The 21,398-nt window shown below is 41.7% G+C and overlaps 1 protein-coding gene across 3 annotated transcripts in view; it reads left to right on the top strand.

Annotated features, from left to right (window-relative positions):
• The window catches only part of sema3h (sema domain, immunoglobulin domain (Ig), short basic domain, secreted, (semaphorin) 3H), a 53,556-nt gene that overhangs the window by 7,518 nt on the left and 24,640 nt on the right, over positions 1–21,398 (top strand). For all 3 annotated transcript variants that reach the window (XM_082519321.1, XM_082519320.1, XM_082519322.1), the window contains exons 3-8: positions 12,586–12,740; positions 16,960–17,022; positions 17,636–17,755; positions 19,571–19,664; positions 19,982–20,101; positions 20,602–20,747. In XM_082519321.1, coding sequence (XP_082375447.1) covers positions 12,586–12,740; positions 16,960–17,022; positions 17,636–17,755; positions 19,571–19,664; positions 19,982–20,101; positions 20,602–20,747 — 698 coding nt within the window. The remainder of the gene's footprint in view (positions 1–12,585; positions 12,741–16,959; positions 17,023–17,635; positions 17,756–19,570; positions 19,665–19,981; positions 20,102–20,601; positions 20,748–21,398) is intronic.

Here is a 21,398-nt window from a genome sequence, read left to right as displayed (position 1 = left end):
TTGTCTTCATGGCTGCCCATATAAAAAAATATCCATGAAGCACGCTACGCATCTAGTAGCCATTTTTCACATTAACAGGTCAGTGTGGATGACGATTGTGCTGCAGAGCAAGCTCATCAGCAGTGATGTGTTGCCTCACAGTCAATGAAACAACACAGTGGTGATTTTATTTAAGACTCTGTCACCAGTCCAGGCCACTAAGGGCAATTGTTTCCTCTTTGGATGAGCCCACTGCAGAGTCATGAACTTGAAGACTCAGAGTCAGCAGAATCACAGACAGATGTCACACTGACTCAACTGAATCTGAAGGAGGAAAAAAAATTATCACATGCCTTTTGGATTTTTGTCCATTTGCTCCAAATAGCTTATAATCTATACGTTTTCACTATTAATGGATTACAAAACTGTTCTTTTTTGAGAAACAGGAGCTAAGCACTAACTTCAGCAGTCCTAAATGTCTTTTAAGGTTCTTTGTGTTTCAGATTGTGAAGCTCAGGGTGGGAAAATAGACAAACTTCAGCTGTCCAATGCAAAACATTTGTTTTTGTTGCCATTAGCAAATGAGTTAACCCAGAACATTGGTCTGCACTGAGGTCCCCACACTAGGCTGCATATAACTGTGAGAATATGAAGCGAAAGACGAAAACAATGAGTTCTCAGTGATCCTTCATTTACATTAATTAGAATTAAAAAAAAACAAATTAGAGTAAAAGTAAACAGCGGATGGACTCCAGTGTGTGCGTGTAGCGGCACAGCGACCTAAACGAACAGTCTAGTGATGATGATGATGAATAATCGTTCCCTCTAGGGTCAAAGGTCAAGCTATCCACGTGGGTCTGGTCTCTTGGTGACACAGTCCAGATATAGTGCGTGTCTGTGTGTTTGGCTATAATTCCGCTCTGGTATGTATGCGTGTATGTGTGTGGGCGCATATGTTTTCGATGTGATAGAAGAGTTGAGCCTGTGTAAATTAAAAATGGAGTATTTCAAAAAAGACAAAGGTATGATTACTGAATGTCAGCCGAGTCTATGTGCAGTCTGGTTGAACAGTGCTCGGCATTCCAGATTCATGTTGTGTACTGCGTGTTATTTTGCAGATGATTAATTCGGCATCTGGGACGCCTCACGTCGGACATCAGAGTTTCATTCATCATTATTGCTCATTGTGGATTCTGACACTCAGCGGGAGCTTAAGGCGGCGCGATCACCCTCTGTAACACAGTCGGGCTTTGTGAGAGATGCAAAGTAGCAAGAACTTGGCATGAAAGGGAGAAAAAACAAGGAGACAATTAGATTTTATTGCGAGCTAGAAAAGATTTTGTGTGCGCACATACTGCTCGTGCATGTCCCCACATCGAGTGCCCATCTGTGTGCCTATGGGCTTTGTTCCCAGGCTTCTGCAGGCCTCCCACTGTAATTGCACCAGTAATTGGTGAAGTGATAACCCCATTTCCACAGGAAATGTGCCCCGGTTTCCTCGCCCCTACCAAGACTACCCCCTCCCCGATGGCGCAGCTAACAAAGTCCTCCCCCTGGGAACGCCGCACCAGACAGCTAAAGTTCCCCAGGGCTCAGCGGGTAGACGAACAGACAGACAAAAGCAGTCGCACAAAACTACACACACACACACTGTATGCAGCTTATAAATGGACAATGGTTTAGGCCATGAGCTAATAATTGGATAGATTAATGATAAGTGTCGCTTGTGTGTGCACGCAGCTATAAGTGGAGTGTCTGGATGTGGAAGAGATTGCAATAAGACACCAGGAAAATAACAAAGCTGGACTCCCGGGAGTGAGATAACGATTGAAATAGCAACTTGATTCTTTCATCATCTTTTTCTTTCAATTTTCTCTTGTATGCCACTCACTTTTCAAACGTGTCAGTACCAACTTTTGAAAGAGTTGCAGACCTCTTCTGTTCTTCTTGAAATAGCTTGCAAGTTCCTCACTCAGCAGGGAAAGTTTCCGTTCTTGAAACCTCCTGCTCGCTAATGAAATCAGCTCACCTGTCCAGCGGTGCGCATAGTCACGTACTCATGATGTGTTCCTCTGATGCTGGCATGGAAAAGCTGTGCTGGCATTCGCTGTACTGTGTGTCAAATTGATGCTTCTCAGTGTCATCCCTGCACCTTGGCTGCCAGCCTCACCTTGACAGTCCACCTGAGCTCAGAGCACAGAGTCACGTCCATAAGAGGAAATTTCAAACATCAAACAAAATAAGTCATAAAGTTAGAACTGCAGAGAATATGTTAAAAAAAGAAAGAAAGAAAGAAATGTAAGTACAAAACATGATGTCACCCATCGGTTTGTGGGCCAGGCCCTTCTGAAGACTTGGTTTTAGCACTGCATCTTAGTCTCTTTGGAGGCAGCAGTGACCCATATTTAGATCAGAGAGCTAAGTTATCATCTGGCACCAGCAAATTTGGTTAGCAAGCTGCATCCATAAATAGTAGGAGTGTTACACACATAAGCGGTAATTAGTGTTAAGAGACTTTTGTACTTTCTAACACTCACACTCCGATGAATGAATTAGGAGCAACTCAGGGTTCAATAACTTGCCCAAGGTTATTTGGCATGGAGACTGAAGCATCCAAGGATCAAACCACCAAACTTCAGAAGACGCCATAAAATAGTTCAGAGGTGCACTTCACTGACTCACATTAGTGGAGGTGAGGCCTAGCAGACAGGAAATCAAACAGCCACCTGTGCTGGCTTCCACCTGGATTCAAAATGAGCTCTTAAAGTCGTCATGAATTGAAATATTGTCTATAGTATAGAGTATAGATATTGTTGTTGTTTTTCTGTACCAGGCTGTAAATTCCAGCAATTTATTTCAGTTCTGAAGATTGGCATTACAGTGTGTGGGCATATGGGGAATTAGTTCAAGTTTGTTTTATTTATATAGCACATTTAATTACAACAGCAACACTGACCAAAGTGCTGTACAGAAGTACAAAATAATTAGTACCAAATAACTTATAACTTATAATATTAGTACCAAATAACTCTCATACTGTAGAATACAAATGTCTTTTGTATTCCCTGGCATACAAATGACTTCCTTTTGGAGCCAGCCTTAAGTGACCATTTGAGGAACTGCATTTTCTTTTTTATCCATGTTTCACTTCTGTTCTTCCTCCTGCTCCTGATGTGACTGTTGGGGTGGAACGCCAAAGTGGATGTATAAACCCACACAGAAATCTCTACGGGCCACTTATCAGTTCAGTTTTGAAGTTATGCCTTTTTTTCTTCTCATGTAACAAGCAGCGCTTCTGACCATCTACTAAATTTGTTATGAAAGGTACTTCCAGAAGACAGATGCCAAGACAAATACTCTCTGCACAAGAAACTAGTACCAGTAACCATCCTCTGTAAGAGGAGGTGTCATGAAAACTTAAGTTTTACACTTATCTGTTTCTTCAGTGATTTTTCATTCTTTGCTGTAAGCTGCACACGTACACAGCAGGTTGCCTCTGCTGCAGAGTGCAGACCAGTCACTGCACTGTGTCTGAATCAATCCCTATAGTGTAGTCCTGACATCTATAGCTGAGTTATTTATAGAAAGTAAATTAGAACTCATTTCGAAGTCTCTATTTAGTGTCATATGAATGTCGTCTGTGAATTATGTAGCAAATGACATAATGCATACAGAGCCTATGATTAGCATAGTTTGCTGCGTCAGGGCTTGTAAAACAGAGAGAACGACAAACATACTGAACATTTTCTGCCTTAAACGTCTTAAACAAACACTATCGAGCTAAATTGGATTTGAAACCAGCTTGATCAGCAAAAAAATCATGTTCGTTTGATCATAATATGCAATCTTTTGTGCGTGTATATCATGTGCGCGTGCATGCGAGTCAGATATGTGCAATGCAGGAATGTTCTTAGCCGGATCACACGCCGCACATTTGCACTAATCATATCAAGGTCCATCAGAGCTCCCATGACCAGCAACCTTTAATCTAATGTTCACCATGGACAAAAATATCCAGCCACTCACACATAGAAACACACACACAGACCCTCAAAATGAATAGTATGTAAATAATAACACTTACCGAAGGCGAATAAGGACAGGCAGATTGTTGCACTAATATAAAAGAACCATTCATGCAGAGACAAAATCTGTGTGTGTGTCTGTGTATGTGCGTCTGGACTGACCTGTAGGCTTATTTCTTAGCGTGTCTGTTCTTTTACATCTTAACCTTTTCCGTCTTTGATTCCAAGTGACAGGAGTCAGAGGCCAATTGGCTCCGATCAGAGGTCACGACCCTCATTGACCTCCCTGTCAGTTTGATGCTGATAAGAGTGGTTGAACTCTGCAAGAGCTTGCACTGGCAAGTGTGCATTTGTGTGTGTTTGAGTGTGTGGCAAAAGAGCAGATTGTAGTGCTTTGATGGATCAGAAGTAGTTGGTTCCGTTTTAATATATTAGAGTTACACTTTTAATTATCTCCGCTTTGTCTTGTCATTTTAAGACTCACGTCACTTCAGTGGGACAGCTTTTGATAACACTATACAGGTGTATGCAGGGTTGAGGAAGTAATGCAGTTTTTAGCACGTCTCTCCCTCTATAGTGCCATAACTACTACAATCCATCAGATTTCTGTGATCAATGGTTTGCTTGGTAGACTAGTGAGAATAGTACAACATGGTCGAAGAGTAAGTAAGTCTTTTATTATGAAAGGTCACTACAAAGAAAGGTTAAAGAGAGGGAGAAAACAGTAATTACCTTCACTTTACGCCCTGCTATCCACATCTGATGTATTTCTCATCTTGTTCGTCTTTGTGTGCCACATGACAACTCCCTATCTTGGTATCAGATGGTTTTTCCAGCTTTCAGTTTGATTTGAAGGGAGCAGAGAATCCGTTTAACAACAACAACATAAAAAGAAGAAAGAAATCAATTGTAATTCCGAGTTTCTGAAAAGACCGCTGTCTCGAAAAGCGTATTGCATCTGGGTCGATAAACTCTTCACAAACTGCCACGGACAAAACTTTGGTCTTTCTCTTGCGCTCTGACTGCGACTTTTCAGACACCTCCATTCTGGAGCTTTATGGGGGTGTGAGGTGAAATTGGTTGACTTTCCATCACCGCGCTTTGCTGATAATGGCCAGAGATTCTGGTGATGGTGGGTGTCTGTGTGTAAACATCCTGCTGAATGTTGTCAGGGGCAGACAAACAGGCGGACAGGGTCACAGATGATGCTTGCTGCATTGTGAAATATCTGTAAATGCATGTGGTCAGTGGTATGCATGAAAGCTTGTCTGTGTTTATTTGCCCTCCCATTACCTAAATGGCTTGATGTCTTGGAACAACACTCCATCATTCCAGACTTCACTGTGTTGATGAGAGGTGTGGACCAGATTATTATTATGTGTGTGTGTGTGTGTGTGTATAAGAGACCTGGGTGGTAGGGGGGTGTAGAGTCCAAGAGACACCCCTCAACACAACACAGACCCAACCCCCCCCCCAGCTTTGAAATTATGTCGGCATGGTTGCCGTTACCAAGGCAACTGTCCCATGAGTAAGGGTGGGGTGGGTGCAGCTGGTGCTTCATGACTGAGTCAAGGGTGTGCGTGTGTGTGTGTGTGTGTGTGTGTGTGTGTGTGCGTGTGTGTGTGTGTGTGTGTGTGTGTGTGTGTGTGTATGGTGGAGGAAGAATGTGTTTTTTTTCTCCATATTGAATAAGAGCCATTCATCGTGGTGAGGTCAAGATGGTCGATGTCTGAATGGTGCAAAGTTTTCCTGGGTGTGTGTGTGTATGCGTGTGTGTATGTGGGTGGGTGGATGTGCAGGGTAAAGACAGAGTTGTAACCAAACTGAGAGAATGGGTTAGTACGTGTTTGTGTGGATGCAAAGATCTAAATTTGTTTCAGCATTAAACATGTGCTGCTGACTCACCCACTGCACCCACTTTCCATCTTTGCACACACACACAATCATATAAATATGTGTGTGTGTGTGTGTGCACACGCGTGCATGTGTGTTCTGGTACATCCACTCTCAGTTCCCATCTTGGAGTGTCATCCTCCTTGTTATAATGCTGATTTAATGAACTCCAAGCTATGAGCTGTACTTTTCAGCCTGTCTTAACCAATAGGATCTTGTGACGCTGAATGGTGCTGTTATTTTTTACTGCAGAGGTGGTTTCATATTCAATTAGGCTGAGTTTTTTTTAAAACCCCCCCTTCATATTGAATTAAGCAAGGTCATGCTGCTCTTGAGGCGCACACGCTGTAATTCAAATGAAGTGCTGGATGCTTGAATGGGCCGAGCAAGGCATGAAATCCACCAGGCTTTGATTGCCTTGAAGAGGAAACACCATTCTGTTAAATATAAGCTGTGAAGTTGAGTACGCATGCTTCAAATTCAATATTCAACATAAATAGACCACTTTTAAAAAATAGTGAATGTCTTCTTATCATTATTATTTTGAAATTTGGTAGGGTTGGAGACACAAATCCCTTCGGGGTTGCATCAGGAAGAGCATCCGGCGTGAAAAATCTGCCAAATCGAACATGCAGCGCTACCCACTGTGGCGACCCCTCGTGAATAAGGAAGCAGCCCAAAGTAGCTCTTTTAGGAATGTGTAAAGAAAAGAGACTATAAGCTGAAAATTAACAAGTGCCAATCCCAGAAAGTTGACGATCAACTGGCTTATTGAGCATGCATCAAGAAATGAGTGCCATCACGAATAGCACATTTAAATGTAAACACAGCCCCACTTGAAAGTGCCGCAAAGCTTCTCCAAGATGTGCATCTTTCCATTCTGGTGTTTTGATGAATGTTGCACGCTATTTTTGGGTAGAGCTACTCAGTTCTATTGTCATTATCATTGTCAGTTGTGATAGAAGACAAATAGCAGTAGAAGAATTCAAGTCAATCGAAGCTGATGGCAGTGCACTACTCACCATTCATTTGCTGATTAAGGGGAAAACACTTCACTGTTTGCCCAGTGAATAAAAACAGAATGGCAGTGATGAATGGAGTGGTATAAAAAATAGGGGCATGTTTTCATTAGCACTGATTAGAACAGATTTTCTTCTCTTTCTTTTTTTTTTTTTTTTTGTATAATTTGCACGAATCATGTTTCACAGAACCTTCAGCTTTCAGGCCCTTCCACTGTGGAACCAGCTCTCAGTTTGGGTTCAGGAGACAGACACCCACTCTACTTTAAGATTATTCTTAAAACGTTCCTTTTTGATAAAGCATAGAGTAAGGATTGGATCAGGTGACCCTGAATCCTCTGTTAGTTACGCTGTAATTGGGCTGGGCTGCTGATGGCTTCCCATGATGCACTTGGTGTTTTGTCTCCCTAAGCCTGGTTCTGCCGGAGGTTTCTTCCTGTTAAAAGGGAGTTTTTCCTTCTCGGTCTTGCCAAGGGCTTGCTCATAGGGGTTTGTCTGATTGTTGTAGTTTTTAGTTATGAAAACTATGAAGCACCATGAGGAGACTGTTGTTGTGAATTGGAACTTTATAGATAAAACTGAATTGAATTGAATTGAAATCTGTTGTTAAGATGGAGGTGGTGGGTTAGGTGGGAGTCAGCTATTACTATAACCTTGGTCAAGGCTTTGTAAGGACTTTCGTCTGCATCTTTTGTCAGCAGCAACTACGTCAAACACTTTGAGCACACCAAACTAAAAGTCCCGATTGTGTTGCACTCTTTGTGTTTCTGATGCTCCTTCTGGGATTAATGAAGCTCAGATCAGTGTGAAGCAAAACAATTTACCTCTCTGACCGTTTGCTGAATATTAACAAAGTACCCGGGGAGATTTCACACTGAGCTCAAGTATAAGTTTCTGCTATCTACCTTTAGTGTGCAAGGCCATTCCTCTCCTACCGCGGCTCGCTCTCTGCTTCGCATTATCTTCCCATTTCCATTGAGTCATGTCTTCTTCTCTTTTTCTACCCTAATTTCCTTTCTGCTCATCCATCTCTTGTGTTTTTTTGCCTGACTGTCAGCATGTTGTGCTTCCTCTCATTTCTGTCTTCAGCATTTTTCTTGCATTCCTTCTGTCACCTCCTCCTTCTCCTTCTCTTTTTCCTCATCACCTGTTCTTTGCCTTTTTCTCTTGTCTGTATTTTTCATCCTTCTTGCCATTGTTTTCCTCTTTTCTCCCACAGTCACTGTCTTCCCTGCTCTTTCCCCCACCTGTCATCCATCCAATCACCATTTTTCATCTTGTCATCATAGCAGTGTTGCTGTTTCCCATCTTGCCTTTTTGCCGTTCTCCCCTTCTATCTACTTATTTATCCATCATTTTTCACTTTTTTATTGCATAGTTTCTGTCACGCTTACGGCTTCTCTCTTCCCCCACCCAGTCCTGCTTTCTCCCCTGATTCCACTTCTTCCTCAATCCTTCCATACGTCCATCATTTGCCCCGCCACATCATTGCAGTATTATTTTTACAGGCACACTTTTTCAACTGCTCTCATCAACCGTCCTCGTCATCATTACCCATCAGTATTTGTTAATTTCCCAGACCAGGATTTCTGTTCCTGCCCTTTTGCCTCATCCCGCCCCCTCCTTTTCTCAACTGTCTGTCATCGTGTTGTGTTTTGACATTTTTCTCATTTTCATTTCCGAACTGTCTCCACCCATCAGACCGTTTTCATCTTGCTGTCACTTTGCCGTGTCATTTTTCTCATCTTCCCTCCTCGCTGTCGCTCTTCTCCCGTCTCCCCTCCCTCTTCCTCACCTTTGCTGTTTTACCCTCTCACTTTTATTTCAGGGTTTCACTGCACTTTGAACGTCACAGGTCTCAGGTGGTAACACAGTGAACACAACATTACAACAAATACCTTTTTATGCAAAAACATTTTATTTCTTTGTCCAACAGCCAGATGCACTTATAGAAAATATATTTGGAAAGAACACCTCAAGGCCGTCTGTTTTTTAGTAATTTGTACAACAAATATATTAACAACTGGCGTATTCTGGAGGGTTCTCATGTGCTACTCTTTGGATTCAAAGGCTAGCATTTTCTGCTTACTTCTTGTGTGGCGTTTTGCATAACTCTGATGTCAGAATTCCTTCAGCTGCAAGTAGGTTTTTCAATTTGATTTTAAATCCTCCCACAATTATGGAGGCCATTCCATAAACCTTTATGGCCGATCGGCTTGTGCTCCTATTCTGTTGAAAGGCCTGATTTTGATTGAGTTTAAACTTTTGGACAGATGACCTCACATTATTCTATCCTGTTATCACAGCTGAATTAATGACTGCAAGCTGCCAAGTCCCGGTGGCGGTGAAGCATCCCAAAAAATTTCCCCTCTAACACACTTTACAATTTGTGTGCGATGCTTGTTTAAAAAACATCTGCTGATTCTGTGGCCTGATAATCTTAGATTCATCTATTCAGACCAAAATCTTCCAGCAGACCTGGTTTTGGCAAACTGTAGTTTTGATCTTTTTTGGACAGCTTGGACTTTTTCCTGGCACGATAGCAGTGAAGGTCAAATGTGTGCAATCCTTTGCTGATCAGCTCCGTTAATAGTCGCCGTTTCAAAAAGGGAACAAATATTTGCTTGCTTGAATTTGTCAAGAAAGTCGACAGTTGACTGTGCACGCCAACTGGGAACAAAAGTCACACGGGCTAACAGCAGGACACTTCTTAATTGGACACAGTTGTGGGAACCTGTCATTCCGCCGTGTTAGCCATTTTGATGAATTTGGACATGGCCCAAATATATCTGATTCGAGTTTCTGTAAAATTACTTGAGCGTGATGGACTTGCACACTCTTTGTTGCCTGTTAGCAGTTAAAAACACATCAAGAAATGGTTGAACAGGAACTTCAGACTGCACATGTGTGCTTCTGAAGACTTTTCCAAAGCCTGCTTAACAGCAGTGAGAAAACCCACATCTATGGGAGCTGCAATGTTCAGTATAAGTAGCAGCTGTATTGCATGAATGTTAGCATTTAAGGCACCTTAACTGAGCCACCCACTTACAGTCAGCCCTACAGAATGCTTCCTCTATGCAACACTGGGGCTCTCATTCTTAAGGAATTTCACCTTCTGTGCTCAACAGTTTGCTATCTGTTTTATTGCAAATGATTTGATTTATGCTGGTTTTAGGGTATTATACAGTTAATAGGTGTTTCCAAGTGTTTCTGTCAGTACTGGCATTAGGCTGGGCCAAATAGCATAGACATCACCCAGCCACATTGTTTGGCCCCGTCTGGGAAATTCACAGGCATTTCCACATCAGGCTAAATATGTAATTTCCCTGGTTTGTGTACCAAAGGTTGATCTGAAAGCTGCTCAGAATACCTGTAGCGGACTCTTCCACTTCAAAATCTAGCCTAAATGCAAAGTTTTCTTTGAAGCTGCACTTTAGAGCTGCTTAATGAAAGTGAAGTTGTTTGAATTATAGTGCAAACTGAGACTTTTGTTCAGCTATTTGCATTTCTGCAGCTCGTCAATCTGAACAAAGAGGAAATAAACTTAAACGAAAACTTTTCAGCAGCTCACTGTGGCTAGTTAGTATCACCAGATTTAAACACTCTTTTTGTTACCTGAACAAACAAGTGTTAACTTCAGCTGTGACAAATACCTTTGGCCCCAGTTTGCTGCTTATCACTTCTTTGTCTTTGAATGTTATGCATTGTCCTTTATGCAGTATGACAGTTTCGGGGATTTTTGCCTTCTGTCACTTGCTTTTTCTGTCCTCCTTCTCATTTTCGAGCTCTACAAAACAGCGTTTGCTTGCTTGCTCAAACTTGAGATTGGCACAAATTGGCAAAATGGACAAAAAGGTTAAACAGGTTTCAGCTTTATCAGATTACACTGAAATCTGATCGAGACCGTGTCTGTACAAACAGAATAAAAATTCAGTTAGCTTCCTGTTACAACTCTGCATTTGCTTTGTACAAAGTTAGTTTACATTGGTAGCAAAACTATGAATGCAAATTCACACTCCTGCCACACTAGGAAACAATATATTAACCGTGCCTCCATCAGGTAATTTCCCACGGGATCTACCAACTTTTTAGGAAGTTTTTTTTCCCCACTACAGCGACTATTATTTTGCTCCCCCCAAACCCCTGCTTTGAGTGGAAATACAGCTGTTGTGTATAATGCATCTCAATGCGCAATGTTAGGTCAGATTAAACTGCTTGAAGAAAGAAAAAATGCTGTGGTTCACCAACTGCACCACATATACGCTTACAGCTCAAACAATCCAAAGTTATGCATGATGGTTTTAATAAAGTCGTGCTCTCTGCCAACGAGACAAATGCAAGTTGAATTGTTCTTTTTCCATATATACCAATCTGTCTTTGGGTTCGGTTTGAAGATTTAGCTTGGAAATTTGCTTTTGTGCATCCCTTCTCAGTTCAATTTAAAGCATTGCAGGAGAGCCTGGTTGATAAATAAGAGTATGCAGTTAGCTATTACTGTTTTTAAAGTTTGAACCACTTTTATAAGCTCTTTCTACCCCTCACTGCTATGTAGAGCTGCCAATGTGTGAAGCCATGTCTGGTGCTGCTGTAAAGCCTATATGTTTATGCTTTAGTTTTGCCAAATCCGATCTACAGAAGAAGACGTGGCAGATAAAATATGAAAGTTAGCACGAGACAGACAGACATGCAGTTTCTGTCCTTGTTCTGAAATCAGTCGATCTCCCCGCACCATAGTTCTCATAGTTTACATGGTGCAATCATTAAAAAAAGCAATCTGTGCTCTCATTATCTGAGGTTTCAGATCCGGTTGTTATCATCCAGTCTGTCTAGAGATGTGTAAGTATTGTTTGTCTACGTTTGTTTATTCACGAGAGATACATTTCAGTATTCTGTGTTTGAACATAGTGACCAACCTGGTAAGAAAAAATGAGGCAGCAAAACAAACAACTGCCAGTTCCGTTTGTGATTGGCGCTGCAGGCGTGGGACAGTCTGTGTCTTTGCGCAACACGTCACTTTATCTCAAAGATGATCCGAGTGATGATCTGTTAAGACAAAATTTGCGTCATAGTTAGGTTTATTAATTCTCACAGTCTGTTACTTTGAAAACCTGCATTTATTGTTGATTTTTACACAATTGCAACCAAACTGCGAATGGAAAAACCCGCGTATCAAAGTACTGGAAGGTATATTTTATTCGCCCCAGTCACACTGGCCTTTAGATTTGTCAGTGACCATCCAACAACCACCAGTTGGGAGGAAAAAAATTTATATTCCCCAAATGGTTGCAAGTGGTTTCTGGCAGTCGCTAGTGTGAAAATGGTTGCAGAGACAGTGCTGTATGAAATTCTCCTCGAGATTGCTTTGTTTGCTAGCACATTGGTCATCAGCGGTTTACAGACATGTCTGCAAAAACTTAAAAGCTATTTGTCATTTATTAGTAAAACTGTAAAAAGCACGGAGGCTGTTGGACCTTTTCTATGGTGGAAAACACTTCTTCATATACAGTAATGCCTAATGAATAAGACAAAGATTAGATTTTTATTGCAAACAACAGATTTCTTTCAGTTTAATGCCATTTTTGTTCCAGATTCCCTTGAATATTTTTAAAAACTGATAAGAATGGAGACCCTTATTTTGTGTTTTTTCTCTTCTTTTTTCTTCTTCTCAGAGCTGATCCAGAATGGCCGGCTGCTCACGCTACCCCTGATGGCGGGAGACCTGCACTCCCTGCTGCCCGATGAAGACAGGAGACGCCTTTATGTGGCCATGAAAGATGGCCTTCTGTCTACCAGTATGGATGACATAACGCAAAACCCACGCAAGGTTAGAACCGCAGGACGCGAGCACACATTTGCTTACCATTTAAGGAAAGGTAGACTCAAGAGATGTAACACAAAATACACACATAAAACACACAGTCAGATGACAGCAGATGAGATAGCTGATGTGTCAGAGACTTAATAGGGCTAATTGCTGATGGTTTAAGAGGAAAGTCACACCCTTCTAATATCCCCTCTAATCTCTTATCTTTGTCAAATTCCTTACTTGTGCTCCACAAAAGCTCTGCTTTTCTTCCTCTGACCCTGTTTTGTGGTTCTTAGCTGAACAAACAATTCACTTACCATTCATTTCGATTTAGCATGGAGACAGAAACAGTGTTCAAAAAGCAGAAAGAGGCTGTGCCACATTTCCACCTCTATTCAGCTTTCTCCTTGGCAGCCAAGCTGTCCATATTTGATAAAAATGTCTCCACCTTTTGAGCAGAAGGTGATTTTTTTTGGCCTGATCACTTAGTATTATTTAGTTTAGCAATTGGTAAATGGAAAAAGTACAGAAGTTGGGAATGTACACTTAAAGAAGGGGCTACGCTTTAAAAAAAGAAGGGGGGAGAAAACTTTAAAAAAGAAGACACATACAGATAGGACTGTAATGGATTCCATTCAAGCCACAATTATTTTATGCACGTTTCTTACATCCTAACTTCCTCTGCTTTCCACATTTACTGCTCAAAGGCACGATTGCCTCTGTTGGCACCAATACGGAGGTATTATGCTTCAGACGAGAACAGCTAAACTTTAGATGAAAAACGACTGCACGAGGTCAGCCGCACAACATATTTTTGGTTTGCAAAGACTGCACAAGCGCATCTCTAGATTTTATACACTAGTGAGCGGGTCAATATTTGATTTGATTAGCTTTTTCACATATCAGTAAAGTGAAGCTTAGTCAAACGAAGACTCTGCCCAGCACATAAGCAATACACAGGAATGTGGAAGTGCCACAATAATATTCCGACCAACCCAAGACTTGCTGCGAGACGCGGCGCTCCTTCGTGGTGGCTGTTAGATGTGGACGTTTTGTTACAGTATCTAGTTTCATTCTGCAGCTTTAGCACGGTATCGAGACAGCCAGTCAGGTAGAGTTCAGGGTCACAGCAAGGACACAGAACAGTGCTGGCTTTCTTAACCCTGCCCAGCCGGATCAAATCAATACCCTCATCAGTCAGACGTGCATGCAAGCTGTCAGAGAGCCAAACAGGTAGAAGAGCAGAATAAAAAACAACCAGCGAAACCGACAGACAGCCATCAGTTGCGCTGGCCAGCCACCCACTCAGTCAGGCAGTCAGCCAGCATAAGGATAGATAGTCACAGTCAAATCATAACTCAGCTCTGTGCGGGCTGTTAAGTTACATATTTGTACATCCAGTATTTATAGGCTGTTTGTACCTTTCCAGCCTGTGTGCAGTCCCCCCCCCGGTGTTAAAATCACTCAGTGCCATGTTCTCAACATTTCTGTTTATTTTCTCAGAGCTTCTTATCAATGTTGCCTGAGACAATCTGGATCCTGTTTTTATTTATATTATCTCCTCCCGACTTTACCCACACTTATGCACAGTGGACGTGCGGTTTTTCTGTTGTATAAAAATCAGTGTGGCTTAGAGAGACGATCTTATAATTTATTATAACATTTAAATCACATTTTTCTTTGATCGGGGGAAAAAAAAATACTCAGGCCATTCTTTCTGTGTGAGTCAACAGCTTGCAGCTGCTGTAACACAAAGGGTCACCAGGGGTTTAAATGTTTGTTTGCGGCTTTTTGTTTGCTTACAGTATTTGTTCTTCTCTCCTTTCATTTTCTCTGTTTTGAATCTTCTCTCGGCTCTGAAAACGACTCCAAAAGTACAGAAAATTTTCCCCCCTTGTTCCTTTTACTTTTTAAAATATGTTCCCTTTTTACAAAAACCCACATTTACATCTTCTGTTTCGTATAAACTGACAACCAGCATGTTTTTCACAGAGGGGTAAAATCCCATTAACCGCAGTCTTTACCTGTTGAGACTCCCTTAGTGGTGGTCCGTGTTCCTGTCAGTGTGTGGTATTCGGAGATAAACGGGGTCTGTGGTCTCTAATCTAATCTGATGGTCTCAGCCCCGCACCAGCCTCTGTGGGAATGACTGCATCGTGGAACAATTAGTGTACATCCAGAAATTGTTTCCTGAAACCACCGCCATTTGTCATTAATCACTTTCTACAATCTCCTGTCACTTCTTCACATCTTCATTCACCCCAAATACAAAAAAGAGAGATAAAAACTACAATCAGTGCACAGATGTGTTTTTTTAATTAATAAAGTGCACTTGTTACAATTTATATACACATTTACTTCCTAATGCAGTGTGAAGTTGAGGTCTTGAATTTACTTCTGACACCTGAACAGCAGTTTGTGTATCACGTACTTAGCGACAAGTGCAGACATTCGCTTACTGTATCGATTACATCTCGGTCTCACCGTTCTGCTCTCCAGGGGAATGACTGTCTCAGGGAAATATTTAGATTAGTCATGTTGAAGCCATTTGACACTAAGGCTCACCTCATTCTCGCTCTCGCACTCTCTCCCTCACTGCACACCATCCCAGCCTCTGTTGTTTCCTCCCTTACTGGCTTTACATGAAAGCATTCTCCATTATAGAGTTTTTATTATACGCTGATTAAGTTTACACTGAAGCAAACAGTGTGGTTTAATGTGATTAAGCTAACAAGTGCAAGACAAACACTTCTCTGATTGCTTTAGTTTGTTAAATGGTGAAGTCATCCATTTTTCACGTTACAAATGTACCTTTTCATGTGTGATCATCTTACCTGAACCCAGGATGACCTCACACAACCAAACCTAAACAGACCCAAAGAAAAAAACTTAGCAACCTGAGGGGTTTATTACACCACACTGATTCTCACAGCTTAAACAACAACAACGGGGAAAAAAAAGAGACGTCGACATGTGGATCTCGATTATTCTCTGACTCTTCACAAAAGGCACAGATCTCTCTCATTTGTGCATTACACAGTGTGGAAAGATTTTTTTTTGGAGCAATGTCATTAATTTTCTTCTTGAAGCCCTTATCAAAGAGCTCACATACAAAGTGAAGTAAATACCATATATCTTCCTCTGAGCCAGGGTCTTCAAAATCCATCGTGTGGGCTTTATGGCAGCCCACACGATGCAGGAAAGGAATGCACGACTGTATTTCATTCATCTCCGGTTCATATCATGATATAACAGCAAAGGATGAGACTATGAGAGCTATTCTTCTTTTAGTCATCTTAGCAGACTACAGGTCTGTGAGAAAAATATTGGGGGGGGGGGGTGTTTAGGGAACTTCATAAAGGCTTTGCTGATGCTGCTGCACTGATAACGTTCATCTTTGTTTAAGTAAAATCCAACATGGAGTCTTTATGATTGTTATCATAAAAAATGTGGGGCATGGGTCATGAGCTTTTTTGATCTTCAGAAAAAGTCTGAGAACTGCTGCGCTGACACAGGTTAATGTGGCCTAAGTCATTAACTTCCTGAATTGGAACTCGGTCACCGAAAGTTTGATTCCCTGTCTTAGAGCCTGTCGTGTCCAATAAGAACTACTGGTTAAAGAAGAAACTAACTGTGACCACAACAGAGAGGAAATTGTGGAGCCAGAATCCCGTTTGGTTCATCTTGGACCCTTTACAGTGGCTGCTTCAGTTGTTCTGTTGATGCAAGATAACATAATAACATCATGTTATAACTGCACAAATCAAATAATAGCACGATGTTTAGGGTTTAAAGTCAGAATAAATACTGTCAGCCATGTATAATTTTAATCAAGAGTCATTTAGTTATTTAGATGAGTGATAATAGCTGCATTGCAGTGCACATTCACAGTGTGTAGGCATGGCCAGGATTGTATGTCAGTTAGTCATGCTTGTAGTCATGTACTCTGCTCTGGCAGTTTGGCTCATTATCAGAAGTCAGCAATGCTGCCAGTTGGCTTTTTCTTTTCTCCTCCCTAAAGCTGACTGTTATCTGTTTGGAGTTAAGAGGTATGAAAATCATTTCCTTCTTTCTTCTAGATTAGTCATGTTCTGTTGACTATCCCTGCCACGCTCCCTCATAAAGCACCTGCCAATCCCCCGAAGCCCTTTATCGGAAATGTAGAGTGAGCAATAAAAACATTTCTGAAATCTCTTTGTCCCTCTCTTTTTTCTCTCCCCCTCTCTTCTTTCTGTAGCTGTATTGGCCAGCCAGTCCGGACCGCGTCCAAGAATGTCTCATGGCTGGGAAGGATCCAGAGGTAATCAAACGCACACTCGCAGATGCACACGCAAACACGCTAAGATTGGGTAAGTAACCGCGTTACCCTGACTTAAGCAACGCGGGGAAAAGAATTACATTCGGACACATTTGCGTGCAGATATGAATCGGTGTCAAACCACATCAGCCGTTTTCATCCTTTCTCTACTCCCTACTGCCGTTTGATAATACCTTACAAGAACTGTCTAGAGTTATGAAGCAATAAAGCAATACAGTAGGATGATAGATTACCATCAAGGGCAGAACTAAAGCTGAATGTATCTTATTCATTTGGGAACTGTAAACAAACAAGACAGTTTTCATGCAGGCAGGCATATCAAGATTCAGTTGATCCAAGTACTGGCAGACGTCTGGTGGGGCGTGCTGAACAGTCGGTCACATCTGAAGTTTTAGGACTACTTTTTTGCTTCTTGACTTCACAATAAGCTCAAGATGAAAGGTGTGAAAATTTGTCAGTTGAGCCAGAGTTTAATAAGTGCAAGTCATATTGTTTGATATTCAAACAAGTAATAGAAAACAGTTAAGCATCAGTGCAAAATAATGTGTGTCATCCATTATTCCTCACTTTATGGTCCCTGTTTCTCTCTGTCCAGCTGGAGTGTGCGAACTTCCTGCGTGTTCTGCAGCCTTTTAACCAGACTCACCTGTATGTGTGCGGCACCGGGGCCTTCAACCCCCGCTGCGCTTTCATAGCCACCAGCGTCTTCCATCAGGTAATGCTACAGACACAATTACATACACTATACAGGTAATGTATGCTGGTGCAAAATATGTATTTTTATTTTCTTTTGCGACTTTGCTGGATAAAAAAATGGTATCTGTAGAGGCGTCAGCTCTACCAGACTTAAATCTGCTGCTCCTAAAAATAATAAAGCTGAAGAATGGGTTGTGTTTAAAAGACTGCTAGCTTTCTGGTCTGGTAAAAATGAAGCAGACCATCAAAACCCGATATTCGCTGAAGCCCTGCTATCAAATCCCTCTCCTTGAAATCTGAAGAAGCTCCTCTTTTTGTTCCTCACATTTTTCTTTACCTATCACACTAATGCAGAACCATCATGGTCATCACGTGTGCAGTCAACTGTAATTTCCAAACTGTCTGCTGATGTAGTTCCCACATTTATGCCACTTTAGTCACTTATCCTTCTGAAACAGCAGCCACTCGAGCAATTTTTGTGGCTGAAGCCATCTGCCCCCCAACAACAGTTACCTCTTCTTTCAAAGTCACATAGATTACTCTTTCCATTTTGGTCCAAAATCAGAATCAGTTGGGCCATTCTCTGCAATTTTATACAAGCAGCACTTTGATGTTAACTGCAGTGCTGCCCGTGGATGCAGTGTTCAGTCTGCGATATGTCAAATTAACGTTCGTCACTGATGCTCTACTCATTTATCCAGGTTTTGAGGGCTGTCTGCATTAAAAAATAGAAATATATGTATTGGATGCCTTGATTTTCCTACCACCCACCAATATGTCTGTTTTCAGACTTCGAGTTCCAGCCCCCATAAGCATGCCTACGAGCAGCTGAAATATCATGTGGTGTCTGCCCCTATGCCCACATATCCCCCAGGGTTCACCTTGTGATATGTCAAATTTCCTTTCGTCACTGATGCTGCACTGTGTGGGCTACCAGACACCTTAGATATGTTATTTTTACATTTGTATGTCAAATGCAATGGATGGTGAATGTAACTGTAGAGGTCAAACCTGCCTGCTGTTGTCGGTGTGTAATTTCTCATCATAATGACACATGTGGGTTATCGTTTTTTCCCAGAAATAGGCTGCCGGTTCTGAAGTTTCTCACTCATCTCACTTAGTTGTGTGTGTGTGTGTGTGTGTGTGTGTGTGTGTGTGTGTGTGTGTGTGTCAGAGAACAGTTAATCCCATGAAAGACCATGTAAGATCAGAGCAGAGGTTCAGACATGGTTCTTAGAGGTGCCAATGGTGCTGACTGGTTTAACATTGAGCTTCACACATTTTAAAATCCCTCCACTTAGCCCGATTACCCTCAGTTAGGTGCTCACTGAGTGCATGTGTGGCAGGGTAGTTGGGCTCGCTGAAATGGTGCTACATGCACTGGTACTTTTTATGCATGTGTGTAGGTTTTTTATGTTGCATTGTCTTTGTTTTAGTTCATAATAATAATTCATATTATATTTATTCATTTTGTTTGTTTTGTGTTTTATTCTGCTGTATTTATTATATTGATCTGTGGTTTTATCTTGTAAAGCACTTTGGTCTACTTTGTTGTTTACACGTGCTGTAGAAATAAAACTGACAGTGACATCAGGCGCAACTCGGGGTTCAGTATCCTGCCTGAGGATGCTCTGACACACGGACAGGTGGAGGTCGGGATTAATCCACCTTCTGATTGTTTGACGACTCGCTCTACCACCTGAACCGCCACTATGATGCTTCTGGATGATTTGCTGCATCAGTGGATAAACTACTTGAGATTGCAATATAAATTAGGACAGCTTTGTGATCTGTCTTCTTTCTGTGTGAGTGACGTCTGTGATTTCTTTGACAGTCAGAGCATCAGACTCTCTCCTACGGCCAGACAGAGTGCGGGAAAGGCAAATGTCCCTACGATCCATTCCAGAAAACGGCCTCTGCAGTCGTTGGTAAGTTGACTGTTTCTTTAAACCTCACCTTTAATAAACAGTACACGCACCATCATGCACTTTATTTTCTCTACAACAAAATATAACCGTTAGGTGGAAAGGAATCATCTAAATGTGCATGATTAGGTGTTTTATCAAAGAAAAACTAGATGGAAAATGGGTTTGTGTTTGTAGCAAAAGTGATGCTTTGCTGTTATAAAACTCATCAAACTGTGGAAGTTATATATAATTTCTAGAGGATGTCTAAAACAGGAGAGCCATGACTTGGATGTCTTTCAATGACTACTGATGAGAATACTGTTGTGTATTCTGTGTAGATGGAGAGCTGTATGCCGGCATCACCTCAGACTTCATGAGCCGGGACTCTGCCTTTTTCCGTAGTCTTGGCAACCGTCGTGTCATCCGCACTGAGCAGTACGATTCCACCTGGCTGCAGGGTAAGAGCAGAAAAGCACCACTTCCTTTTTGAAGTCTACCTTTGTGTTGAACAACTCAGAACTGCGTCTGACATTAGAAGTTAGTTGAGAATGTGCTCCTTACGATAACACAATCACTAAAACACAAAATTTTGTCAAATTCTCCGCCAAGAAAACATCACAAGTCACGGTTAACGTGTGCAGCACATTCAGTGTGTGTACTTTGTGAACTGAATTTTCTGAAGTAGACTGAATATCTTTGAGCATCTCTAAAATCATCTCCTGCACACCCGGTTGGTGTTTTATCAGGCTCCTGTGTATCGACGTCTGCTGCTGATAACAAGGCGATATATACTGACTCCCTGCTGTTTGGAAACTCGACTTCTCCCTAATCAGCCCTTTGCTCTTTCTCTATTTCTTGCGCTGCAAATTACATTTGTATCAGTGTAGGACTGTATTACAGTTGATTTCTTATAATTTGCCTGTGTGTGTGTGTGTGTGTCTGTGGTACTTTCCTCCAGATGCCCAGTTTGTGCGGGTAGCGCCGTTGTCTGAAACTGATAATCCAGAAGATGATAAGGTTTACGTGTTCTTCACCGAGCGCGCTCAGGAGGCGGAAGGTGCTGCTGGGAAGGTGCTCTACTCCAGAGTGGCACGTGTGTGCAAGGTATGCGACATGTTTGTTTGGCATAGATAGGGTTTGTGCAGTTTGGACACTCATCAGAACACGTCTGCATGTAGCTTACATAAACACGTTTACCTCCATGGGATGGTATGTACGTGCTGTTTGGTCAGTGTGTGTGTTAGAGCAGGCAACTGTGTATCTGTGTATCACTGAAATGTATGAGGGACTGTTTATGTTTGTCACAATCACTGCGTCTTCCACTGTTGTGTGTGTTTTCTGTGTGGACATGTTTGCACATTCATGGCTTTGTTAGAATCAGAGAGACTTTATAAAGCCCAGAGGGAAATTGAGTTGTCATAGCAGCAAATATACAATAAACATCAAACACTTGTTTAAAAAGAGTGTAGAAACAGAGATATTGATAGATAAATATTAAGATAAATAGATAAATATAGAGATATAGGTATAAATATCAAAGGAAAAGCAAATATATGTCATCATGTACAAAAGTGACAGGGTGCGGTGAGGTGTGATTAATTCTGTTCCACATGTGTGATCTGACCCAAGTGGATGAATTAAAGAGCCCGATAGCAGCGGGAAGGAACGACCTCCTGTAACGTCCCTCAGACAGCGAGGTTAAAGGAACCTGTTGCTGAAACTGCTCTTCACATTGTGTGTTATGGAGGGGGTGGG

Source organism: Aulonocara stuartgranti, assembly GCF_965226115.1.
Source record: "Aulonocara stuartgranti genome assembly, chromosome: 20".
Lineage (NCBI taxonomy): Eukaryota > Metazoa > Chordata > Actinopteri > Cichliformes > Cichlidae > Aulonocara > Aulonocara stuartgranti.
Note: the sequence above shows the minus strand (reverse complement) of the source record. Positions and strands in the feature narration are given on the sequence as shown.